The 19,083-nt window shown below is 43.4% G+C and overlaps 1 protein-coding gene across 1 annotated transcript in view; it reads left to right on the forward strand.

Moving 5' to 3' along the window:
• The window catches only part of MALRD1 (MAM and LDL receptor class A domain containing 1), a 481,748-nt gene that overhangs the window by 195,434 nt on the left and 267,231 nt on the right, over window positions 1-19,083 (forward strand). Inside the window, 2 exon segments of the mRNA XM_043509412.1 lie at window positions 6,495-6,671; window positions 13,877-14,054. Coding sequence (XP_043365347.1) covers window positions 6,495-6,671; window positions 13,877-14,054 — 355 coding nt within the window.

Genomic DNA, 19,083 nt, shown 5'->3' on the forward strand with positions numbered 1-19,083 from the left:
CGACTTAAAGGGCTCTTAAAATCGATTTCTTTACTCCACCCCCAACAAGGGGATTAGCGCTGAAATCAGCCTTGCTGGGTCGAATTTGGAGTAGTGTAGATGCAATTCGATGATATTGGCCTCTGGGAGATATCCCAGATTGCTCAATTGTGGCCACTCTGGACAGCGCTCTCAACTCGGATGCACTGGCCAGGTAGACAGGAAAAGGCCCGCGAACTTTTGAATCTCATTTCCTGTTTGGCCAATGTGGCGAGCTCACCTGCACAGCCATGCAGAGCCCATCAGCACAACCATGCAGTCCCAGAATCGCTGAAAAGGTCCAGCATGGACCGAACGGGAGGTTCAGGATCTGATCGCAGTATGGGGAGACAAATCTGTGCTGGCAGAACTCTGTTCGAAAAGACGAAATGCCAAAATATTTGAAAAAAATCTCCAATGGCATGAAGAACAGAGGCTATAACAGGGACCCGCAGAAGTGCCACGTGAAAATTAAGGAGCTCAGGCAAGCCTACCAAAAAACAGAGAGGCAAACGGCCGCTCCGGTTCAGAGCCCCACACATGCCGCTTCTATGATGAGCTGCATGCCATTCTAGGGGGTGCAGCCACCACTACCCCAACCCTGTGCTTTGACTCTGTCCAAGGAGTGGGAGGCAACATGGAAGCCAGTTTTGGAGGCGAGGAAGATGAGGAGGAGGAGGAGGTTGTAGACAGCTCACATCAAGGAAGCAGAGAAACTGGTTTCCCCAACAGCCAGGATCTGTTTATCACCCTGGACCTGGAGCCAGTACCCCCCGAACCCACCCAAGGCGGGCTCCCGGACCCTGAAGGTGAAATAGGGACCTCTGGTGAGTGTACCTTTGTAAATATTATACATGGTTTAAAAACAAGCATGTTTAATGATTAATTTCCCCTGGCATTTGCGGCTGGTACAGCTACTGGAAAAGTCTGTTAACATGTCTGGGGATGGAGTGGAAATCCTCCAGGGACATCTACAAAAAGCTCTCCTGGATGTACTCCAAAGCCTTTGCAAAAGGTTTCTCGTGAGGGCAGTCTTATTCTGTCCTCCATGGTAGGACATTTTACCACGCCAGGCCAGTAGCATGTAGTCAGGAATCATTGCAGAACAAAGCATTGCAGCGTATGGTCCCGGTGTTTGCTTGCTGGCATTCAAACAACATCTGTTCTTTATCTCTCTGTGTTACCCTCAGGAGAGTGATATCATTTATGGTCACCTGGCTGAAATAGGGTGGTTTTAGTAAGCGGACATTCGGAATTGCCCGTTTCTGCTGGGCTCTTTGCCTGTGGCTGAACAGAAATCTTCCCCACTGTCAGCCATGCCGTCTTCCCGGAGAATTGTGGGGGGGGAGGGGCTTAGTTGGGTTTCTGCTGCACTTTAACCCGGAAACCACATCCCCTCTTTTTAAATTGCCAACCCATTTTAAATGGCCAACCCAATGGCTACTTCATATGGGAAAGGAGAGTGCTGCTGTTTGAAACCATTCCCACAAGTTATGAAGGTTCAAGAAGCCAAAAGACTGTGGCTTACCATGGCTGCTTGCAAGCCAAATTCTGTTGCCTGGCCCTGCGTGAGTGATCTCTCACAGCAAACCAGCATATCCTCAATAAGAGGCAAAATGCAACCTTGTAATGAAAGCACATGTGCAATGTAATGTTAACAGCAAGGTTTACTGTAAAAGAGTGTACCCATTGTTCTATAAAATGTCTTTTTAACTACCACTCTCGCTTTTTTCCCCTCCACCAGCTGCATAAGTTTCTCCTTCCCAGAGGCTAGCGAAGATTAGAAGGCAAAAAAAAAAATGCACTTGCGATGAAATGTTCTCTGACCTCATGTTGCCCTCCCACACTGACAGAGCACAGCAAAATACATGAAGGCAGATAATCTCAGAGTGCAGGAAAACACAATATGACCGCGAGGAGAGGTTGCGGGCTGAAGATGGTAGGTGGTGTCAGCTTGCTGAAGAAGGGAGGAGTCAATGCTCAGGCTGTTTGAGGATCAAACTCGTATGCTCCAGCATATGGTTGAGCTGCAGGAAAGGCAGCAGGACCACAGACCGCCGCTACAGCCCTCTCCAAGTTCCATAGCCTCCTCACCCAGATGCCCAAGAACTTGGTGGGGGGGGGTCTCTGGCCACCCAGCCACTCTACCCCAGAGGATTGCCCAAGCAACAGAAGGCTGGCATTCAATAAGTTTTTTTTAAAGTGCTGTGTGGCCTTGTCCTTCCCTCCTCCACCACCCCACCCTGTGCTTCCCTCCTCCACCACCCCTCCCAGGCTACCTGGGCAGTTATCCCCCTATTTGTGTGATGAATAAATAAAGAATGCATGAATGTGAAGCAACCATGTCTTTATTGCCTCTGCGAATGGTGATTGAAGGGGGGAGGGGAGAGTGCTTAGCTTACAGGAAAGTAGACTGAACCCGGGGGGGAGGGGGTGTTCCATTAAGGAGAAACAAACAGAACTTTCACACCATAGCCTGGCAAATCATGAAACTGGTTTTCAAAGCTTCTGTGTTGCGTACCGCACCCTCCTGTACTCTTCTAACCACCCTGGTGTCTCGCTGCACGTAATCAGCGGCCAGGTGATTTGCCTCAATCTCCCACCCCACCATAAATGTCTCCTCCTTACTCTCACAGATATTGTGGAGTGCACAGCAAGCAGTAATAACGGAAATATTGGTTTTGCTGCGGTCTAAACGACTCAGTAAACTGCACCCCCAGCGCACTTTTAAATGCCCAAATGCACATTCTACCACCATTCTGCACTTGCTCAGCCTACATTTGAACAACTCCTTACTACTGTTCGGGGTGCCTGTGTATGGCTTCCTGAGTCATGGCATTAAGGGGTAGGCTGGGTCCCCAAGGATAACTATAGGCATTTTGACATCCCCAACTGTTGTTTTCTGGTCTGGAAAGTAAGTCCCTTGCTGCAGCTGTTGAAACAGACCAGAGTTCCTGAAGATGTGAGCATCATGTACCTTTCCCAGACATCCCACACTGATGTTGGTGAAACGTCCCTTGTGATCCACCAGTGCTTGCAACACCGTTGAAAAATACCCCTTTCAGTTTATGTACTCGCTGCCTTTGTGCTCCAGTGCCAAGATAGGGATATGCGTTCCATCTATCGCTCCACCACAGTTAGGGAATCCCATTGCAGCAAAGCCATCCACTATGACCTGCACATTTCCCAGAGTCACTACCCTTGATATCAGCAGATCTTTGATTGCGTTGGCTACTTGCATCACAGCAGCCCCCACAGTAGATTTGACCACTCCAAATTGATTCCCGACTGACCAGTAGCTGTCTGGTGTTGCAAGCTTCCACAGAGCTATTGCCACTCGCTTCTCAACTGTGAGGGCTGCTCTCATCTTGATATTCTTGCGCCTCAGGGCAGGGGAAAGCAAGTCACAAAGTTTCATGAAAGTGCCTTTACGCATGCGAAAGTTTCACAGCCACTGGGAATCATCCCAGACCCGCAACACTATGTGATCCCACCAGTCTGTGTTTGTTTCCCGGGCCCAGAATCGGTGTTCCACGCCATGAACCTGCCCAACTAAACGCCATGATGTGAACATTACAGGGGCCCGTACTTTGTGAGAAGTCTGTCCATGTCCTCATCACTCTCGTCACCGCGCTGCAGTCGCCTCCTCCTCACCTGGTTTTGCTTTTCTTGCAGGTTATGGTTCTTCATATCCTGCTGGATAATGCATGCAGTGTTTATAGTGCTCATAATTTTGCCATGATCTCCATGTTTTGCCACTGGCTCCATGTTCCCAGTGCTATGGCATCTGCACTGAACAAAGGCACGAAATGATTGTCTGCCATTGCTCTGACGGAGGGAGGGGGCGACTGACAACCTGGCTTACAGGGTTGGCTTACAGGGAATTAAAATCAACAAAGGAGGTGGCTTTGCATTACGGAGAACCAGAATGGCCCCCTCAAGGATAGAACTCAAAACCATGATTTCATGGAGGGAGGGGGGAGAAAATGAATACAAAACAAATCTGGTCTATTTCTTGTTTTGATCCACTTCATCTATCTTCGTACATCTTAGGTTGGCAGCAGACGTGCAGTACGTCTGCTAGCCATCGTCATCTCCTGGGTACTCGGCAGAAGACGGTGCAGTATGACTGCTGGCCATCGTTGTCTCCTGGCTGCTCACCAGAAGACGGTGCAGTACAACTGCCGGCAGGACTGAATCTCCATGAGACGAAACTTTAAAAGGGAAATGACAAGGCTGAGTCACTCCCATGTCTGCCCAGGTGCCCTGACCGACTTCACTGAGGTCAGCTAAAAGAGCATCCAGGAGTACGGCAATGATGGCTAGCAGTCATTCTGCACCATCTGCTGCCAAAAGGCAATGAGTTGCTGCTGTGTAGCAATGCAGTACCGTGTCTATCAGCACCCAGGAGACAGATGGTGAGCTGAGCGGGCTCCCTGCTTGCCGTGGTATGGCGTCTGCACGGGTAGCCCAGGAAAAAAGGCGTGAAACGATTGTCTGCCATTGCTTTCACAGAAGGAAGGGGGGGGCCTAATGATATGTACCCAGAACCACCCGCGACAATGTTTTTGCCCCATCAGGCATTGGAATTTCAACCCAGAATTCAAATGGGTGGCGGAGACTGCGGGAACTGTGCAACGCTCCGGAAGTCGACAGTTGCCTCGGTACTGTGGACGCACTCCGCCGACTAAATGCACTTAGAGCATTTGTGTGGGGACACACACAATCGACTGTATAAAAACGCTTTCTAAAAAACTGACTTCTATAAATTTGACCTAATTTTGTAGTGTAGACATACCTCACAGTAGTAACAGAGAGAAGTAGAACCGCAGACATTTTAGCACAAAATGATTTTCCTAGAATTGCTATCTTAGCAGACTCTCATGCAGACAAACTTAGTTTTAACATGCAAAAAGTACTTCTAGGCAAAATTATTAGGTCCAGTAGGACTGTAGTGCATGCTGTATGCTTTTCTCATGGATCATTTTCCCTTTTTAAAATCAAATCTAAATAGTGCATAATACAACTTTATTTTGTATAGCATCTTTCACACAAACAATGTATAAAGTTAAATGATACAAAGTTAATGTAAAATATCTGCAGTGGTGGTGGTGGTCGGGAATTAAGAGATATAGACAAGGGAGCAAATGTCTTCAGGTGACGTATGAAACTAGATAGGGAGGCAGAAGGATTTAGGAAATCTGTTCCAAATGATAGAGCTTCAGGGGACAAGGCCGCAGCACAAACGGTGAGTTTGTAGGAAGAAACAGAGGAGGCTGAAGATAGACAAAAAATGGAATAGTGCGATGATCATAAATGAGCTAGGAAAAGGGATAAACAGTGAGGTGGAAAATTTTTCAGATGATACAAAATTACTCAATATAGTTAGGTCAAAAGCAGACTGTAAAGAGTTACAAATGGATCTCACAAAACTGGGTGACTTAGCAACAAAAAGGCAGATGAAATTCAATGTTGGGAAATGCAAAGTAATGCACGTTAGAAAATATAACCCAAACTATACATACAAAATGATAGGATCTAAATTAGCTGTAACTAATCAAGAAAGAGATCTTGGAGTCATTTTGGATAGTTCTCTGAAAAGATCTGCTCATTATGGAGTGGCAGTCAAAAAAGCAAACAGAATGTTGGGAATCATTAAGAAAGGGATAGATAATAAGACAGAAAATATCATATTGCCTCTGTATAAATCCATGGTATGCCCACATCTTGAATACTGCGTGCAGATGTGGTCAGGTCACCCCTTCTCAAAAAAGATATATTGGAATTTGAAAAGGTTCAGAAAAGGGCAACAAAATGCTTAAGGGCATGGAACAGCTTCCATATGAAGAGAGATTAAAAAGAGTAGGATGTTTCACCTTGGAAAAGAGATGACTAAGGGGGATGTGATTGAGAAGTTGTGGAAAAAGTTAATAAGGAATTCCTTACTCATTCTCATAACACAAGAGACAGAGGTCACCCAGTGAAATTAATAGGCAGCAGGTTTAAAGAAAACAAAAGGGAGTACTTCTTCATGCAGTGTACACTCAACCTATGGAACTCATTGCCATGGGATGTTGTGAAGGCCAAAACTATAAAGGGGTTCAAAAACAATTGGATAAGTTCATAGACAACAGGTCCATGAATGGCTATTAGCAAAGATGGTCAGGGATGCAACCCCATGCTCTGAGTGTCCCTGGCCTCTGACTTCCAGATGCTGGGAGTGGACTGTGGGAATTAGGTACTTAAGCCTGATGAGAAAGAAATCCAGTGGAGAGGAAATTGGCATGACTCAGTCAGAGTGGTGGGACAGGAAGGTGATTATCAAAGTAATTTTTTTTTAATGGACAGAACAGCAAGGAGATGATAATAAAGGGATGTTAGATAGGAGGAGATTCTCACAGCAATTCCACAGTTCAGGTGCAAAGATCAAATAACTGTTGAATAAATACATTATTTGAATTATTTTTTTTCATAAGGAAATTTGCCAACTATCTCATCAACGCCCTCAGGAACTTCAGTTCCTGCAACACTCCCTACGAACAATTGCACAGAGAAGGAATTTGTCTGTAGAGAAACAGGCCACTGCATCCAGATGATACAGAGATGTGATTTCAGACCTGACTGCTCTGATAAGTCTGATGAGTCCTCTTGTGGTCAGTGAACTAATTATTATGCTAATTTATTCTGAGATATTAAACATATTTAATTATTCCATATCTTCATTTGTTATTCTGTATTTGTGTCCTGGCATTAATCTTCATGTAAGCTTCCCCAAAGAAGACTAACCTTCAGCTTTGTAGTATGAGAATTTGAGATGTTATGCATCTTGAACCTTCCAATGTGCTGACTGGGACTTGACACTTTATATTTCAACTCAAATTACTTACTCAAAAGCTTACATCACTTAGTGCTTGGTTGCTATACATAGCCATATAAAAAAATACAGTTTCTCAAATTAATGGAACCAGTAATTATTGCTCAGCAAGGCAGTTGTTGGTGAGCAAGAAATTAAGATAATATAGCATGAAGGGAAGAGTGGATATAACCAAAAGAGTTACAAGGAAGTAACTTGTTGGCTGCTCCTGATGGATTTCTATTATCAAGATACTTAATAATAGAAATCAAACTATTGCTTTATATTTGTGCCTTAAAATATAGTCCTTGACAGTCCTGGTCTGATAGTTCACAATAGGAAATGTAGTTAGATTGCCCCTTCAGGACAGGAACTGTGTCTATATTAGAGGTGTGGGAAACGAGAATTTCCAGCTTATGGGAAATTCTGCAATTTCTAAATTTTGTTTTCACTCTGAATTTGAATGAAACACTGAATTTCAAAATTTGCCACAAAACTACAGTTTTTTAAAAAAGTTATTTTTCTTCAATCAAAACATTTACTTTGATTTCCACTTTCAAAAAAATCATAATAGAAAAGAAAATTGTCATGAAAAGCAGTTTCAAAATGAAAATTGGAAACATTCAGTTCTAAAAATGTTGAAATTAAATGTTGTGATATTATTGAATGCTTCATTTAGATTTTTTTCTAAATAAAACTTTGTTGAAATCAACACATTCCCATGGAACATTTTGATTTCAGTAAAACAGCATTTTCCAGCCAACTCTAGTCTATATGTTTGTTCAGCACTGAATACAATCAGCTGTTATGCATCACCATAGTACAAATAAATAATAAATGAATATTTTTTTATTTTTAATACTCATGGAACTTCCTTGAATACAGCAGTTTCTTCAAAATTATTTGATTTTAATTTCACAAATCTCTTCAGCTTTTTCCTGTATAGATTGATTATGAATATTGAAAAAATAAAATGTTGCATGCTTATGATTCGTCAGACAAATCACATGGTATTGTTTTTCTTTCCTGATTAAATGTGCGAGTATTTATAAAGCATTTTGTTTGTGTAGGTATGAATATAAAATATATTGTCCACAAATACACTGATATGTGATTTTGAGATCTACTTTCTCTTAACATTTGTTCCAGCAAAACATTAGCCACTGACTGACCATGGTAAGTGAACCCAAACGGAAAAAGTGGAAGTGATTTACAAATTCAAATTGATTGACATTTTCATGCAGTATTCTGAATAGGCCTGAAATATATCGGACCCGCGCTAGAACACGTGTCTATATAACGCGAATTTGGATATAACGCGGTCACAGCCATGGATCCCAAATTTAAGTACTGTACAGTACATTTTTTTTGAGTATAGACGCGATAAATCGACCATTGAGCGCTCTCCTGTCGACTCTAATACTCCACCAGAATGAGGAGCGAAAGCGCAGTCGACGGGAGAGCAACAGCTATTCACGTTGCTGAAGTTGCATATCTTAGATCGACCCCGTGTGGTAGTGTAGACAGCCCTAAGACAATTGCTGTAGGCCTAGAATGCCATACAAATATAATGTAATAAAAATTTACAGGTATAGTATTTATCTTTAGAAAGATGTCAAAAATGTTGGGCAAAAGGAAGGCTTACTTGGTGCAGGAGAAATTGGAAGCTATCGAATGACTTAGAAATGGCAAAACCCCGGCAAAGATTACCCGCGATATTGGCATTAACGAGTCCACCTTTCGTGGATGGCTAAAGAATGCTGACAAGCTCGGAACTTGCATTCATAACCTGGATGAAGAGCATGGCCTTCAAAGAAAACGAGCCTATTTAGCGAATGATGCTAATGATGCTGCGGTGTACATGTGGTTTGTGGAAGAACAGCAGAAAGGCATTCCAATTTCTGGTCTGGTTATAGCCATGCAAGTGGAAAAATTCAACCGGGAACTTAATGATGAATTCAGCAATTTTAAGGCGAGTTCAGGTTGGCTATGGCGATTTCAGGAAAGACACAGAATATCTCAGATTGCAGTTTTGGGAGAAAAACACTCTGCTGATGCCGATGCCATGCAACCATACCCTGTGAAGCTGAGGGAAATTTTACAGACAGAGGGTTACTCGGAATGCAGTTTGCAATGCAGATGAAACAGGAATTTATTATAAAATGTTGCCCGATAAAACCCTGGCTGTCAGAACAGATGAATGTAAGAAAGAAGGATATAAACAGGCAAAAGATCACCTTACTTTATTGTTTTTTGTGAATGCAACTGGCAAGCATAAATTAAAACCATTGTGCATTGGAAAAATCTCGCATGCCTCGGTGCTTTCATCATGTAAATGTGAATTGCCTGCCATTTTCTTACAAGAACTCCAAAAATTCCTGGATGACGAGAGATTTTTGAACAATGGTTCTTCACTGAATTTGTCCCTTTTGTGCCAAAGCATTTGCGGGCAAAACGCTTAGAAGAAAAGGCCATTCTTTTGCTAGACAACTGCGCATCCTCTGGCCAAAAGACTCGGAACCCATGTTGCTAAAATACAGGTTGAATACTTACCTAAAAACATGACTTCCAAAATCCAGCTGCTCGATCAAGGTGTTATTGCCATTTTTAAACAGCACTATCGACGGAACTTGGTACGACAAATGATAGAAAGCGAGTTGTCTGTCACCAATTTTCTGAAGAAGTAGACTATAAAAGACTTTTTACATTAAAAGAAAAGGAGTACTTGTGGCACCTTAGAGACTAACAAATTTATTTGAGCATAAGCTTTCGTGAGCTACAGCTCACTTCATCGGATGCATTTGGTGGAAAATACAGTGGGGAGATTTATATATAGGTGTATATAAATCTTCCCACTGTATTTTCCACCAAATGCATCCAATGAAGTGAGCTGTAGCTCACGAAAGCTTATGCTCAAATAAATTTGTTAGTCTCTAAGGTGCCACAAGTACTCCTGTTCTTTTTGCGGATACAGACATGGAGACTCTAGATGACCTTGTAAACTGGAGTAATAGTAATAGGATGAAATTTTAATAGTGAGAAGTGTAAGGTTATGCATTTAGGGATTAATAACAAGAATTTTAGTTACAGGTTGGGGACGCATCAATTAGAAGTAAGGGAAGAGGAGAAGGACCTTGGAGTATTGGTTGATCATAGGATGACTATGAGCTGCCAATGTGATATGGCTGTGAAAAAAAGCTAATGCAGTTTTGGGATGCATCAGGAGAGGCATTTCCAGTAGGGATAAGGAGGTTTTAGTACCATTATACAAGGCACTGGTGAGACCTCACCTAGAATACTGTGTGCAGTTCTGGTCTCCCATGTTTAAAAAGGATGAATTCAAACTGGAGCAGGTACAAAGAAGGGCTACTAGGATGATCCGAGGAATGGAAAACTTGTCTTATGAAAGGAGACTGAAGGAGCTTGGCTTGTTTAGCCTAACTAAAAGAAGGTTGAGGGGAGATATGATTGCTCTCTATAAATATATGAGGGGGATTATTTAGGCTCAGCACCAATGTGGACACAAGAACAAATGGGTATAAACTGGCCACCAGGAAGTTTAGACTTGAAATTAGACGAAGGTTTCTAACCATCAGAGGAGTGAAGTTTTGGAATAGCTTTCTAAGGGAAGCAGTGGGGGCAAAAGATCTATCTGGCTTTAAGATTCTACTCGATAAGTTTATGGAGGAGATGGTATGATGGGATAATGTGATTTTGGTAATTAATTGATCTTTAAATATTCATGGTAAATAGGCCTAATCCCCTGAGATGGAATATTAGATGGATGGGATCCGAGTTACCCAGGAAAGAATTTTTTGTAGTATCTGGCTGGTGAATCTTGCCCATATGCTCAGGGTTTAGCTGATTGCCATATTTGGGGTCGGGAAGGAATTTTCCTCCAGGGCAGATTGGAGAGGCCCTGGAGGTTTTTCGCCTTCCTCTGTAGCATGGGGCACAGGTCAGTTGAGGGAGGATTCTCTGCTCCTTGAAGTCTTTAAACCACGATTTTGAGGACTTCAATAGCTCAGACATAGGTGAGGTTTTTTGTAGGAGTGGGTGGGTGAGATTCTGTGGCCTGCGTTGTGCAGGAGGTCGGACTAGATGATCAGAATGGTCCCTTCTGCCTTAGTATCTATGAATCTATTAATCTATGACTAACACGGCTGCTACTCTGAAACCTTCTTTTACATTGGCAGTGATTCCTGGAATTTATTAAGCACTGAAACGATAAACCACTGTTGGATGGTGGGACTGAGAGAGTCGTTTGGCCACCCTCTCCCTGAAGAAAATGAAGAAAGCAGATCACAGTCTGATGAGGAATTCGACTTTGAGGGATCTACAGAGGAGGAAGTTGGAAGAACAAATATGGAGTGGATGCAGGAACTGGGCCAGCAACTATCTGGGTTCGGGGTAACTGTTCTGCCACAAAATATCGAATCCTGGATAAGAGGCGATGATGAAGCAGAAGAATTTTGTCGCATTGCTGAAAGTCTAACGGATGACCAAATTCTTCAGATAGTACGACCAAACAACATTCCAGAAGCTGAGGAATTCGCCTTCACTGTGGAAGAAGAGGAAGATGAAGTGGTCATCGTTCCAACGTCAACTGCGACCATGTCTGGCTTAGAGACTGCTTTGAGATGGTTTGAGATGCAAGACATTGAGCCTATAAAAATTATGCAGCTACGTAGTCTTTTGCAGTTTGCTAAGCGGAACCAGCACAGCAGCAAGAAGCAAAAGCAACTCACCAACTTTTTAAAGAAAAACTAGACTAGTTTATTAGAACGTCTACTTTAAATCTCTAATAAAGCAACACTTTTTCTCTCGTTTATTGTTTCCTTCAAGTAGGAGTTTATTTTCTAAGGTTTTCTATACTTTATGGATGTGACATTTACTGTATACAGTAATTTCATTTTAATGCGGTCCCCACTATAACGTGGTACTTGGCATGGATCCCAAATTCCACATTCTAGCAAGGGTCCGGTGTACATCCTGCAGGCAGCAATCTGTGCACAGGAGGGCGTTATCCACTGTCAATTGCAGTTTAAAACATAATATTTATAAAACACATAAAACTGTAAAAAAATGTGTGGTACTTTAGACTGTGCCACTTATCACTGTCAGAAAGCATCATTAATCTTATGAATAATTAGGCAGAGACATTGGTTGTGGTTCGCTTTACTGTAACCTTTTAAACAATAAATCTGCTCTGTTAGCGCCCCACCCCCACTACTTTATTCCCCAACCTCTACTCCCCCAAAGAGGTTACCCCAGGATAACATGTTCTCCTCACACACACTGACTAATACAGAGATCATCTAAAGCTTGGTCTACACTACCAACTTATGGCGGCATAACTGTCACTCACGCCCCGAGTGAAGTAGTTGTAGCGACCTAGCCCACGCTGTACACAGCGCTATGTTGGTTGGAGGCTTATCCCGTTGACATAGCCACCTCTCGGAGAGGTGGAGTACCTACGCTGATGAGAAAAGCTCTCCCATCAGCATAGGTAGCATCTTCAATAAGCGGTACAGCAGCACAGCTGCAGTGCTGTAAGTGTACACAAGCCCTAAGCAGCACCAACATTTACAAGCTGCGTAGGTTAGCAATACAACTTTCACATGCCCCATAGAATCCTCAGAGCAGTCCCCTGAACTAACCAGTGCTAATCTGTTTGAAAGTCTTGGAACCTGATAGGGACTCATCCTGCACCAAAAAGGCAAATTTGGAGCTTCTAAAAAATAATTTGGAAGTTACACTGCAGTTGACAAGTTCCCTAAGTAGTGGAAATGACCATTAGTAAGGCTACGTTTTAGTCACAGTTATTTTTAGTAAGTCACAGACAGGTCAGGGGCAGTAAACAAAACATTACGGCCTGTGACCTGTCCATGAGTTTTACTATATACCCCTGACTAAAACTTGGGGAGGGGGTGGCTCGGGACAACAGCCTGGGGGGGCACCACGGATGTTGTGGGGGGACGGTTGGCGGGTCTGGGGAAGGCTCCCAACCCAGCTCCTGAGCTCCACGTGTTGCCTCTGCTCTGCCCCAAGCTTCAGTTCTGCAGCTCCCATTGGCTGGGAATCGCAGTCAATGGGGAACTGGGGGGGAGGTGCCTGCCAGCACAGGCAGCACATGGAGCTAGAAGCTGAGGGAGGAGAGTTCCTGTAGCCCTTCCAGGGAGCCCGCTCTAGGTAAGCACCGCCCTGCACCCCAGCCCTGAGCACCCCCACACCCAGACTCCTGCTGCTGGGAGTGGGAAGCGTGAGACTGCCCCAGCAGCAGCTGGTGCGACTGGCCCAGTGGCTGCCTGAGCTTCTCAGGTGGCCTCCGGGCGAGGCATGCCGGCTGCTGCAGAAGTCACGGAAAGTCACGTAATTCCATGACCTCCATGACAAACACAGAGCCTTAGCCATTAGATTCTGTGTGTGGGGACACTGAGTGGGAAACGGCAAGTAGAATACTCATTTGTCCCATCTTCAGGAAGGGATCAGCTAAGGCACAGGAGGCTAAAATACTACCCAAATAAGATGGTATTTCAGTATTTTGGTCCCAATGTCAAATGGCAGCATTACTGTAAGGCATTCAGATATGATTTGGATTGTTAAAATAAAAACTAATTTGCTTTTTGAGTTTCCTTCATAAAGTTGCTATCCCACTAGTAGCTAATGGCTTTTACACTGATATCTTGGCATATGAGATCACCAGAGGAAATGGGTCCTTTTCATATATAATGTGATCTGATAGACACCAAGGTGAATAACAGTTCAAATGATTTATTTTTCTCCCCAGGTTAGAATTAGTTTCTTAGCCAATAATATAGTGAGTATGATTGGTATTGTACCAATAGGGAAAAGCCATGCTTGTTGATACGGTATAAATATTAATTAAAGAAACTACACTGAAATTCTTTTATACCCAGATTGTTCACTAGACCCGAACATCAACTGTCTGATCATTCCCAGTTTGTAGACATATACTAAGTATTTTAATTTTGTCTTGTAAAGTCGTGGAAGTTTGTGATTTTGAAGGTGAAAACCTGTGTGAATGGTATCAACCAGCAACAGAAGTGACAGCAGCAACTCTTTCAGTCCATTCCACTAATGCATTCCAGTGGGGCCTTGGAAATGGAGCAACCATGCATCCTGGGGAAGAAAACCACAGGCCATCAATTGATCACACAATGTGAGTAAGATGTTCACACCTACACACTTACCTCTTGGGACTGTATATGGTTAGTCGGCTATGGCACTTGTGAATTCTGCTGTCATTTGCTCATTAGTGTCAGTGTTAAGTTATTCTAGGCTTGTACTGCTCTAAGAGCAGAATTTGGCTCAGTGCATGTGAAAACTGAACTCTCTTCTAACATATAACTGTCTTGTACACCACTAGCAGGGGAGGAGAATTGCTGCCCCACCATGTCCTTCACAATGCTGAGTTGTCACCTCCAGCAGTACTAGCTCTGAGAAGAGGCTGCCAATCAGTAATCCTGTAGGGACCAGGGTGTGAACAATCATGCCTAATGCTTAGAGTCAGGCACCTGAAACCAGAGCCAGGGTCAGAGTCAGGTGCCAAGCCAAAGGTCAGAGCCGGAGTCAGTGTCAGGGTTAGGATAGGAGCAGAGACCTGGAATGAGGCAGAAAAGCAGGAACTGGCAACAGAAAGGGTTCTGGGATAAGGAGCGCAGGAACCAGAAACAGGCAGGGCTTAGGAATCAGGCAAGTAGGGAGGGTCCATAGCATCTGCCAGCCAGCCAGGCACAATTTCCTGTGCTTCTTTCTGGTTTAAGTAATATGTCCCTGCCACTCAGAGGACATCTCCTCCAAACAGAAGCTTTGTGGGCCCTTAGTGAGCTAAAGTTTCACTAGCCCATTTTTCCATATCTTTGGGTGAGTGGCTAGGTTGTGCTCACAGTCTGTCCTGCCTGGGGGCTCATGGCCCAGATTCAAAGGCCTGGATCCCTCATAATTACTGGCTGATGTGTTACATCTGAGAATACAGATGGAAGCAGACGTGGGCAGCGTGTATAATAGGCTAAGGAAGGCTAATCCATCCCTAACCCAGGCCGTGGCCCGCCCTTGCTCCACCCCGAGACCCCACCCTCGCTCCCCCTTTCCCTCAAAGCTGGTGGGAGCTCAGCTCAGGCCAGCAGCCTGGAGCTCGGAGCTTGGTTAACCAGCTGCTAGGCTGGCCATAGGCATGGGGCAGCTCGGGTTGGGTCAGTAGTTGGGCCGGCTGGTGGCCTGAGGGGTCAGGCCAGTGCTTGGGCCAGCCGGGGGTCACAGCAGCTGTTGGCCCAGTGCTCGGGGCGGGCGGACCAGTGCTCGGGGCGGGCGGACCAGTGCTCGGGGCGGGCGGACCAGTGCTTGGGCCAGCCGGTGCAGCTAGGGCAGTCTGGCCAATGGCCCAGGGATTTGGACAGCTTGGGCAGGTGGGCCGATACTTGGGGCAGTTTGGCTGGGACTCTTCTGGCAGTAGGATGGAGGGGGGCCTCGGGGCTCTGGCAGGCGGGCAGGGACACAGAAGGGGTGGGGTAGGGACAGGGCCTCGGGCAGAAGGGGCAGAGTGGGGCTGGGCTGGGAGCTAGCCTCCACGAAGTGTGGGTTCACACGCTATCCATGGAAGCAGTGACTCACTGCTCTGAGATTGTGAATAATTAAGGATATGCACTAGGACTGTCAATTAATCACAGTTAACTCACGTAATTAACTCAAAATATTTATTGCGATTAATCACACTGTTAAACAATAGAATATAAACTGAAATTTATTAAATATTTTTTGTTTATCTACATTTTCAAATATATATATTTCAATTACAACACAAAATACAAAGTGTACAGTGCTCACTTAATATTTTGATTACAAATATTTGCACTGTAAAAAGATAAACAAAATAAATAGTATTTTTCAATTCACCTAATATAAGTACTGTAGTGCAATCTCTTTATCATGAAAGTTGAACTTACAAATGTAGAATTGCGTACAAAAAAACCTGCATTCAAAAATAAAACAATGTAAAATTTTAGAGCCTACAAGTCCATTCAGCCCTACTTCTTGTTCAGCCAGTTGCTAAGAGAAACAAGTGGGTTTAAAGTTCTGGAACAACCTTCCAAGGGAAGAACTGGGGGCAAAAGACCTATCTGGATTCAAGATTAAACTCAATAAGTTTACGGAGGAGATGGTATGACGGGATAACATGATTTTGGCAATTAATTGATCTTGGACTATTAGTGGTAAATAGGCCCAATGGCCTGTGATGGGATGTTAGATGGGGTGGGATCTGAGTTACTACGGAGAATTCTTTCCTGGGTATCTGGCTGGTGAGTCTTGCCCACATGCTCAGGGTTCAGCTGATCACCATATTTGGGATCAGGGAGTAATTTTCCTCCAAGGCAGATTGGCAGAGGCCATGGGGGTTTTTTGCCTTCCCCTGCAGCATGGGGCACGGATGACTTGCTGGAGGATTCTCTGCACCTTAAAGTCTTTAAACCATGATTTGAGGACTTCAATAACTCAGACATAGGTGAGAGGCTTATTGCAGGAGTGAGTGGGTGAGATTCTGTGGCCTGCGTTGTGCTGGAGGTCAGACTAGATCCCTTCTGATCCATAATGGTCCCTTCTGATCTTAAAGTCTATGAGTCTGCTCTCTTGATAAGGGGACATAGTGCATCATGTGAAGATGAAATCCGGCTGGGGAACGAAGCACATAGAGAGAAACAGGGACATGTGGCAACCAAAACACACTCACAGGAGGCATTGTGGCAGCATAAGTGAACCATAAAATTTCAGTTCTTTTCTGAAATATTTCAGTTTTCAGCTGAAAACCAGAACTTTTCAGTTTTATGACATTCAAGGTTGTTTATTTTTAAATGAAAAAATCAAAGTTTTCCCATGGAAGCAGGCACATTTTGGAAAAAAAAAAAACCTATATGAAAAACCTAATTTTCTGTTGAAAAACGGTTTCAATTAAAAATGTTAACCAGATCTAGTACATATGTCTATCACTGTATATTAAAAGAGATAAAATATCACTGTACATTAAAACATGTACAGGATGCAAATGCTATAATAGTAAATAGTAAATTCTGTAAAACAGAAAATTTGATGCTAATATTATCTACTATACAACAATTATATCATAAGATTTTATATTCTTTAGTCAGTTCAGGTTTTTTGCACTTGATTTACCATATTCCTTTTCTCTTCAAGCAGGAAGACGCACTGATGTTCTGTGGAAAGTCTAAATTGTTTCCAAAAAATGACAAACTAAAACTAATTTTTAACTATGGTTAAATTATGGGGCTTTTTAGAATAGAAACATGGTAATTTTACTGACATTAAAAACCCTAACATATTAAGCTGAAATGCAGTAATTCTCTTATACTCATATTAACAATTTTGTCAGGTTGAATGCTCTATAGTATTACTGTGACACTAAAAATAAACATAAATCTAGTTTTAAACTTCCATCAAAATAGTAACTCTTATTGCAATTAGCAACGTTGGTGTCCTCTTCTGCATTCCTTGCCACATTTAAGTAGTTATTTCCTACTTTCACAGAGAGTTGCATGCATCTATCATGCCAGATAGAAAATCTTGTTTTTCTTAATCACCTCTCTGAGATGCTTGCTCATCCAGCTTGATCTATAACTCCTGCCTATGAATTTTTTCCCCTTTCTTGGGATGCAGGCTTCCGATAGCTTCTGCAGCTGTGACTTGAAGTAATCCCAGACCTCCTTCGCCTTTAGATTCATAAGTGCTTCAGTCCAATCTGCTTCCCTAACCAATTTCCTTAATTTTTTCAAGTCAACCCTTTTGAAATCAAAACCCCTAGTCAGATTTATTTTTGTTCATCCTTCCATTCAGTTTGAACTGAATTAGCTCATGATCACTCGAGCCAGGGTTGTCCCCAACAACCATTTCTTCTATGAAGTCCTCACTACTCACCAAAACCAAATCTAAAATGGCATCCCCTCTTGTTGGTTCAGCAACTACTTGATGATGGAATTCATCAGCTATCACATCTGGGAAAATCTGAGCCTTATTATTATTACTAGCACTTGTCCTCCAGTCTATATGTGGGAAGTTAGTCTCCCATGATCATGCAGTTCCCATTAGTATTTATGTCATTAAAAACATTAAAGAGGTCTCTATCCATATCCAAATCAGATCCTGGAAGTCTATAGCACACCCCAAGCACTGTCCCAGGGGAACCTCTAGTAGCTTTCTTCCCCAATGTGGTTTTTGCCCAGACAGACTCTGTCTTATCCATTCCATCGCTTCTTATTTCTTTACAGTCTACCGCATCATTGATATACAATGCTACTCCACCACCTTTACCTTTATTTCTGTCTTTCCTAAGCAGCACATACCCTTCAATACCTGTAGTCCAGTCATGACTACTATTCCACCATGTTTCTGTTATCCCTGTAATATCTGGTTTCACTTCCTGCACAGTAGCTCTAGTTCCTCCATTTTGTTACCGAGGCTCCTTGCATTGGTGAACAAACATCTTAATTTTTGCTGTTTGGCCTCACTCGCTTTCTTCACCTGATTAAGCATGGACATTCTACCGCCAGTATGACCTATTAGACTAGTATCCATGGTGCATTGTGGGAAAAGTAGTCTAACCAGGGAACCTGACCTATAGAGGAGAATGAGATCATGAGAGCACCCAAATTTCAACTTCCATGAGGTGCATCCATGGTATTTCCAAAACAAAATATTTCTATTTTCTATTTCTCACTGAACTTTAAGTTTCATCAAAACTTTCCATGGGGGGAAAAACTCATTTTCTGTCCAGCTCTAACATGTACACTGTGTAACTGCCTGTTTTCATACAGTATAACAAATTTCATGCAGAATGGATGAAACTCTTACAGGTTCAGAGGGTAGGTGTGACGGTGGGAGAGAGGCTGTTTGTTGAATGGGGCCAACCCCATTGTCCCAATGCGGGGTTGGTACACCTCATCACACAGTCATCTGGACTCCTTGTGGGATCAAATATTTGCAACAATGTGGTCTCAGAACCCCTAGTGGGGTCAAGCAAATATCAACCCGCTGCCCCCAGGCGGGGTAGGACAAGCAGTTTGTAGCCTCTGAGACTTCTGGCCAAGGCAAACAGTAACAATTAGGGTTTCTGATCTTCCGGGCAGAGCGGAACAAACAGTCAGTCTATAGCCCCTAGGTGGGGCTGAACAACCAAGCAGTCT

Source organism: Dermochelys coriacea, chromosome 2 (genome assembly GCF_009764565.3).
Source record: "Dermochelys coriacea isolate rDerCor1 chromosome 2, rDerCor1.pri.v4, whole genome shotgun sequence".
In the NCBI taxonomy this organism is placed as follows: domain Eukaryota; kingdom Metazoa; phylum Chordata; order Testudines; family Dermochelyidae; genus Dermochelys; species Dermochelys coriacea.